Here is a 7,500-nt window from a genome sequence, read left to right on the forward strand (position 1 = left end):
GCCGGCCGCGCCCGTGTTGCAGGCCGTGGTGGTGGTGGTGGTGGTCTCCGTGGCTCCACCCGTCGCCACCACCAGCACCCCGGTGCCCGCAGAGGATGTGGAGGCCAGGGCGGAGCGGAAGCCGACAGAGCGCGGCTGGGGCAGGGCCGAGGAGGAGTTGCCAGCGGGGGAGGAGATGGGAGGAGGAGGCAGGGCGATGGGTGTGGTGGGGGTCCCGGCGGGGCGGAGGAATGGGAGGCTGTCCCTGTTGGAGGCGCTCATGATGGAGAGGCGGCGCCTGTTCCCGGTGCTGTCGCCCCCCACGGAGCCCCGCTCCCCCTCCAGGGAGGCCTGGGACAGCCGGTAGCCGGAGGAGGGAAGGCTGCTGCCTTTACTGCGCCGCTTGGAGTCCCCTGCGCTGCGCCGAGGCAGGCTGCCACCCCCAGACCCCCCAGCAATGCCCGGGGTGCCCGTGCCTCCAGCCGCCCCATCCATCCCGACTCAGGGGCGGGGCGGGGGGGGGGGGGGGGGGGGGGCGATGAGGGAGGGGGGCGGGGCAGGTAGGATGGTGAACGTGAACCTCCCTCTGGACTGCTTTCACCTTACACCAGGTTTGTTCAAAGATGTGCGATTTCAAAGACTTGAAGAATAATCTGTCAAGACAATTGCCTCAATATTTCATCCGGTTGTCAAGCAGTCCCACTGTGAGGGGTTGTGCAGGTAAATCTCCCCCAGCTGGCGGCTCGCACCTCTGCCTCCGCTACTCTGCCCTGCCCATCCTTACCTCAGTGCCCTTCGAGCTGGACACTTACACAGCAATGAGTCCCTCACGCTGCCGGTCACGATGGCCAGGCACCAAGCTCTTATTTGTTCGTTCCTTTTTTGTATTTTTTTTATGAATGTTTCTCAATAATTCCTCCTGTATTGTCCTTGAAACGCTGCTGCTCTCTGCCCGAGGCCCTCCTTCTCCTCTTCGCGGCCGCCCTCAGCGCTTCGACGCCGGGCATACTGCTCCCCAATTCCCGCTCTTGGATTGATAACGAAACGTCTCACTCATTGGCCGTCTGTGTCTCGACTGTGTGTGTGAGTGTGTGTGTGTGTGTGTGTGTGTGTGTGTGTGCGTGTGTGTGTGTGTGTGTGTGTGTGTGTCTGTCACTGTGTGTGTTTGTCAGTGTGTATGTGTGTATGTCTGTGTTTTTGAGAGGGTGTGTGCGTATACGCGTCGTGGCTGCTTCTCCCCGTTTGTCTATTTCGGGTGTCTCTCACTGTGTCCGGGTTTCTCGGGGACGCCGGGGAGGTGGAGGTGATGATGGATCGGAGAATATTCACTCTGCGATGAAGGACAATTTGGGTGGCCGGAGGGGTGCTGGCTGACATCAGAGACCCCTAATGGCACATTCATTGCGCTTTGACAAAAGAGCGCGCTAGTCCGCGGTTGTCAATACGCTGCCGACCAGCGACACGCAGTTTTCAGACAGAGGGAGGGACACGAGACAGAGGACAGCATTTAAATTACCCCCAAATTGGTCCTTGTTTTCGGTGAAATTGGCGAAACGGTGACAATTATTTTGTCCAAGCAGCCAAAGCTCATACAGCCTCATGTTGAACGCGATCTGATTTCCTCGGAATATCGTGGCTCGCTGCTCCAGGACTTAATTGGGGGTTTAAACGTCGGGAGTCCAACGCCCATCATGATGTGTTGTCTGCCAGTCGCGTCTCCTCCTCCATCCGTCCTCAGCCCCGCCGACCTCTCGGTGCCACCGTGGAACAACAACCCCTCGTTACCATCCTCTCTCCCCGCTCAGGACTAACACACTGGAGGGAGACCTGTATGTCTGACCCGGGATTAATCCCAGGTGAAAGCGTGTGCTCCGATCAAGATCCGCCTTCTCGTGGAGAAGAACATTTAAATAAAATAACTTGTTGAGCGTTTCCCAAAAAATCCGAAGCAGCTGACTTGTTATTCTACTTCTCATTCAGACACCAAGCCACGCCACAAGCCCTCGTTGGCACGCGTGTCCACATGGGCGCTCTTCATTCTCCAATGAAATATTAAATAAATAAAGAGGAATAAAAAGGTCTGAATATAATCGGCTTGTTGCCATGGCAGCCGCATCCCTATCGTCATCTCCCCCACGGCCGCGCGCCCGCCGGTCGTCGCGCTTTCGCAGGTATCCGGTCTGCGCGTCACAGCCGCTCCCGCCGAGACAGAGAGAGAGAGAGAGAGAGAGAGATAGAGAGAGAGAGAGAGAGAGAGAGAGAGAGAGAGAGAGAGAGAGACATATAAGGAGGAAATCAGAAGAGGAGGGAGCTTGAGTGGCATTGGTGAGGCAGGAGCGGACAAAGACAGTTAATTAGTTTATGGGCAAACAGTCGCTCGGTGTGGGCATCTGGGTCATCTTGCAGACGCGCGGAAGGCCTGCGAAATAAAGATCCACTAATCTCCATCCACGGGCGGCACAGAGCAGAAAGGGAGCGATAAACCTGACTCCGACCGATAACAGGAACAATATTAATATGATGGGAAATGGGTTATTGAAATTGGCTACTGCTGCATTCATAATCATACAAAATAAAAACACTGCTGAGCATCGCAGCAATTGATGTAGTTTTATTAAGAAGGCGTCGTTGCATCACAAATAAAATTGGTTTTACAACATACTGGCGTGATCCAAATCTTCATAATTTTCATTCATTTCAACAAAACAAATTAAATAAACTCCAGATATTGATTAATCTGTCTAATGAATGATGACTGATCGGGTGTCTTTTCATTGGTGGGTGAGCCAGTCAGTCCAGGACAGTGTCCTATGAGCAGGGGCCGTTTAGGGGACATTGACCGCCCTCATGATGTTAGTGTGACCCGAGCCTGGAATCCAGCCGGTCACAATAATAACCATGTCTCCAGGCTTGAAGAACCCCCTCGCCTTACCTATAGAGGAAAGCGAGAGAGAGAGAGAGAGAGAGAGAGAGAGAGAGAGAGAGAGAGAGAGAGAGAGAGAGAGGGAGGTAGTAAGTGTGTTACGTGTAACGTGCCTCATAATGCATGTGCAAAAAGTCAGACACACACACATGCACACAAAGAATCCATGTACACACACACACAAATTTGACCTACGCATCCACCCACACACACCGCACACACACACACACCGATTTCGAGGCCGAAGTCTACTCTGTTGTCCACGTCGTCGGCCCAGACGGGGGCGGGGAGGGGGTGGAAGAGGGCGGGGAACACCCCCCTAAGCAGCTGGGACTGGCGGGCCACCTGGAAGGAGAGCACAACCACGACCCTCTTCACTCACAACCAACCTGCTGCTTTGGGTACACACTACGCCTCTGGGGGTGTGTGTGTCTCTGTCAGTTCGTCTGCCTCAAACACACACACCCACACACACATGTTTGTTTGTGTGTGTGTATATATTGTCTGTCTGTCTGTCTGTCTGTCTGTCTGTCTGTCTGTCTGTCTGTCTGTCTGCCACATACACGTATGTGTGTGTGTGTGTGTGTGTGTGTGTGTGTGTGTGTGTGTGTGTGTGTGTGTGTGTGTGTGTGTGTGTGTGTGTGTGTGTGTCTGTGTGTGTGTGTGCAAGAGTGCATATGTTTGCATGAATAAGATTCAACAAACAATAAATACCAGCTTGAACCTTAAGTTTCTGGACCACCTATGTTCAGATGCTGATCGATTAACAGAGAAGCTCCTTCTGATCTTTTCTTTTTCCCGTCCAATGATCAAATCTGTTGGACTTGGAGATGTATCAGCGTAGAAACAGGAATATTGAATCTTTGGGACTTTGAGGCCAAATATGACATGTCGGTTTAGTATTGCGTTTGAATTAATAATGAAATGTAAAATAAAAAACGATACAACCCCTTTGATGTGTGTGTGCAGAGCACTATGGCTGGACGTGATTCATAGTGTATGGGACAGAGGTCATTAAACATGCTGATGGAGTTTGGGCTTTTATCCTAACTGCAGACATATTCAGAACAAAGAGGACTGTATTTGTGTCTCTTAAACCAGGTTACCAAAAATTGTAATAATGGAGGATCCTGTCACTGTTCAGCCCTTATTGGAATCATTTTCCATGTTTATTCCTATAATCTTCCTACCTGTGGTGCTATTGGTTTTCCCATTAAAACAACCTTGACCGGGGAACATAGACAGAGATAGGTTTTGTATGTAGTGGCCCTCCAGTTTTAATTGAAACAAGGCAATCTTCCGGTTTTAATGGAAGCCAAGCGAACAGGACTGGAATTATTCAACTCCACCAGCGACTTTTGTACAAAGTGGATTATGCTGGAGTGCTTTCAGAGCTGAAATGAGCCTTGCTCAGACTGTCACAGGAGGATTGCATGGAGAAAAATCAATCTTCTTCCTCAAAAGGTTGGATTAACATACAACCTGATTATCCATTGACAACATCGAGGATGCGTAGACCATAAAGTGACGTGATGAGGGCAACCTCAACACTTTCATAGTGGTTTGCTAAACACAATCCTGTGTAACAGATCACAACATGGATAGTCATGGATAGGATGCATATCTATCCAATTTGAAAAGAGTTTTAGGCAATCCACCAGCCAGTAACCTTAGTGAACCAGGACAAATATGTGCATTTATTTATTTAAGTGTGTCTGTATGTGTGTGTGTTTGAGAGTGTGTGGTGTGTGTGTGTGTGTGCATGTGTGTGTGGGTGTGTGTGTGTGAGAGAGAGTTTGTGAGCCATAGTGTAGTCTGAGAACACAGCAGACGTGACGGAGGAGAAGGAATGTAGGCTGGGTACACACCTGAGGGCTCCGTGTGACGGCCACGATGGGACAGCGAGGGCGGTACCGCGACAGGAGGTGGGCCGACCTGAGAGAGAGAGAGAGAGAGAGAGAGAGAGAGAGAGGAAATTGTGAAAAAAGAGAGAGAGCAACAGAACGACAGAGAGATGGGGAGGTGATGACATTTGAGAAAGATTTGTAATACTTTCACTACAGTGGATGTGTTTAATCCAGAATTTGATTGTGTGTGAGTTTTTCTCAAAAACATAATCATGATCAGTTTCCCATTGATGTCCCAGCAGGACAGCTGGAGCTCTGGACATTAATGTTAATACCAGGTCTGGTTGGCTGATGTTTCCCAGACCTCCAGCATATCAAGGTAGGCTACGTCACTCCACTGGGGCACTGGTGTATACCAAACACCGTACAAATCACTCATGTTAAAATTAGATTTGTGCTGCAACAAGCTTTTACTTTGTTGTTTAATACTGTTTTTTAACTTGTAATTTAATGTTATAATAATTATAAAAGCCCAAAATAAGTAACCAAAGCCATTTTTGCCAAAATAGCTAAATTGTCGGGCAAATAACCAAGAAAAACATTACAACGAATGTCATGATAAATATAGAAACATAGGAAAGAGAAGAGCAGCAAATTAGAATTTTTACTTAATAATGGATGATCCAAAAATGTGTGCAAGGGATGTGGCCATTTATCAGTAGTGTGAGGGCCATGTGTCAGTAGTGCGAGGGCCATGTATCAGAGGTGTGAGGGCCATGTATCAGAGGTGTGAGGGCCATGTATCAGAGGTGTGAGGGCCATGTATCAGTAGTGTGAGGGCCATGCATCAGAGGTGTGAAGAATTGATGAGGGCCATGTATCAGAGGTGTGAAGGATTGATGAGGGCCATGTATCAGAGGTGTGAGGGCCATGTCTCATAGGTGTGAAGGATTGATGAGGGCCATGTGTCAGTAGTGTGAGGGCCATGTATCAGAGGTGTGAAGGATTGATGAGGGCCATGTGTCAGTAGTGTGAGGGCCATGTATCAGTAGTGTGAGGGCCATGTATCAGAGGTGTGAGGGCCATGTATCAGAGGTGTGAGGGCCATGTATCAGAGGTGTGAGGGCCATGTATCAGTAGTGTGAGGGCCATGTATCAGAGGTGTGAGGGCCATGTATCAGTAGTGTGAGGGCCATGTATCAGTGGTGTGAGGGCCATGTATCAGAGGTGTGAGGGCCATGTATCAGAGGTGTGAGGGCCATGTATCAGTAGTGTGAGGGCCATGTGTCAGTAGTGCGAGGGCCATGTATCAGTGGTGTGAGGGCCATGTATCAGTAGTGTGAGGGCCATGTGTCAGTAGTGCGAGGGCCATGTATCAGAGGTGTGAGGGCCATGTATCAGAGGTGTGAGGGCCATGTATCAGTGGTGTGAGGGCCATGTATCAGAGGTGTGAGGGCCATGTATCAGTAGTGTGAGGGCCATGTGTCAGTAGTGCGAGGGCCATGTATCAGTGGTGTGAGGGCCATGTATCAGTAGTGTGAGGGCCATGTGTCAGTAGTGCGAGGGCCATGTATCAGAGGTGTGAGGGCCATGTATCAGTGGTGTGAGGGCCATGTATCAGAGGTGTGAGGGCCATGTATCAGTAGTGTGAGGGCCATGTATCAGTAGTGTGAGGGCCATGTGTCAGTAGTGCGAGGGCCATGTATCAGTGGTGTGAGGGCCATGTATCAGTAGTGTGAGGGCCATGTGTCAGTAGTGCGAGGGCCATGTATCAGAGGTGTGAGGGCCATGTATCAGAGGTGTGAGGGCCATGTATCAGTGGTGTGAGGGCCATGTATCAGAGGTGTGAGGGCCATGTATCAGTAGTGTGAGGGCCATGTATCAGTAGTGTGAGGGCCATGTGTCAGTAGTGCGAGGGCCATGTATCAGTGGTGTGAGGGCCATGTATCAGTAGTGTGAGGGCCATGTGTCAGTGGTGTGAGGGCCATGTATCAGTAGTGTGAGGGCCATGTGTCAGTAGTGCGAGGGCCATGTATCAGAGGTGTGAGGGGTGGGTACTACCTCCCAGTGGTGCTGAGGACGATGATGGCGCCGGCGTAGCACTTGAAGGAGGACTCCACGGCCCCAATGGCGGTGACCTCGGTGGGGTCGTAGGACAGAGGGGTGAGCCGACGCAGCTCCTCAAACAGCTGCTGGTGGAAGATGGCCGCCTCCGCCTCCCTGCAGATCTGTTGGGGGGGAAGGCAGAGCACAGAGAGAGAGAGAGAGAGAGAGAGAGAGAGAGAGAGAGAGAGAGAGAGAGAGAGAGAGAGAGAGAGGAGAGAGAGAGAGAGAGAGAGAGAGAGAGAGAGAGACGGCACGTTGAAAAAGGCACATAGGACTAAATCAACCATTAAACCTCACATGTATAAATCAGGGGATTGTTTGCCCCTGGGTATTACGTTTAAGGTGCATTTTAGATCCTTTCCAGGTCAATTGTATTAAAGTATCAATGACTCCAAAGACTATTATTGTGTCATATTTTATTTGAATGAATTAGGTAACAGTGAATTCGACAGCTTCAAATATACCGAAGTTAACTCTGTACTCTTATTCATCACAGTTCTGAGGGCAATTAAAGGTTAGATAGGGGCAGAATGCCCTGAGCCCTGTTCCTCTCTGACCCTGGGGTACACAGAATGGTGGGCCGGGCTGAAACAATCAGATAAAGTATCTGTTTGCTACTCTGTAGTCATTAAGCAGACCCTTTGA

At 50.2% G+C, this 7,500-nt stretch overlaps 2 protein-coding genes across 2 annotated transcripts in view; both read right to left on the bottom strand.

Annotated features, from left to right (window-relative positions):
- LOC307076244 (potassium/sodium hyperpolarization-activated cyclic nucleotide-gated channel 4) overlaps positions 1 to 474 on the bottom strand; it is a gene marked incomplete at its 5' end in the record, with an annotated part of 21,398 nt that extends 20,924 nt beyond the window's left edge. The window contains one exon of the mRNA XM_079737175.1: positions 1 to 474. This exon is cut by the window's left edge and continues 239 nt beyond it. Coding sequence (XP_079593301.1) covers positions 1 to 474 — 474 coding nt within the window.
- A 2,159-nt stretch (positions 475 to 2,633) lies between these two features.
- pklr (pyruvate kinase L/R) overlaps positions 2,634 to 7,500 on the bottom strand; it is a 19,179-nt gene continuing 14,312 nt past the window's right edge. The window contains exons 9-12 of the mRNA XM_079756282.1: positions 6,811 to 6,977; positions 4,771 to 4,837; positions 3,133 to 3,247; positions 2,634 to 2,911 (exon numbers count right to left, since the gene is read on the bottom strand). Coding sequence (XP_079612408.1) covers positions 2,805 to 2,911; positions 3,133 to 3,247; positions 4,771 to 4,837; positions 6,811 to 6,977 — 456 coding nt within the window. The 3' untranslated portion in view covers positions 2,634 to 2,804. The remainder of the gene's footprint in view (positions 2,912 to 3,132; positions 3,248 to 4,770; positions 4,838 to 6,810; positions 6,978 to 7,500) is intronic.

Source organism: Pollachius pollachius (assembly GCF_949987615.1).
Source record: "Pollachius pollachius genome assembly, chromosome: 1".
NCBI classification, from domain to species: domain Eukaryota; kingdom Metazoa; phylum Chordata; class Actinopteri; order Gadiformes; family Gadidae; genus Pollachius; species Pollachius pollachius.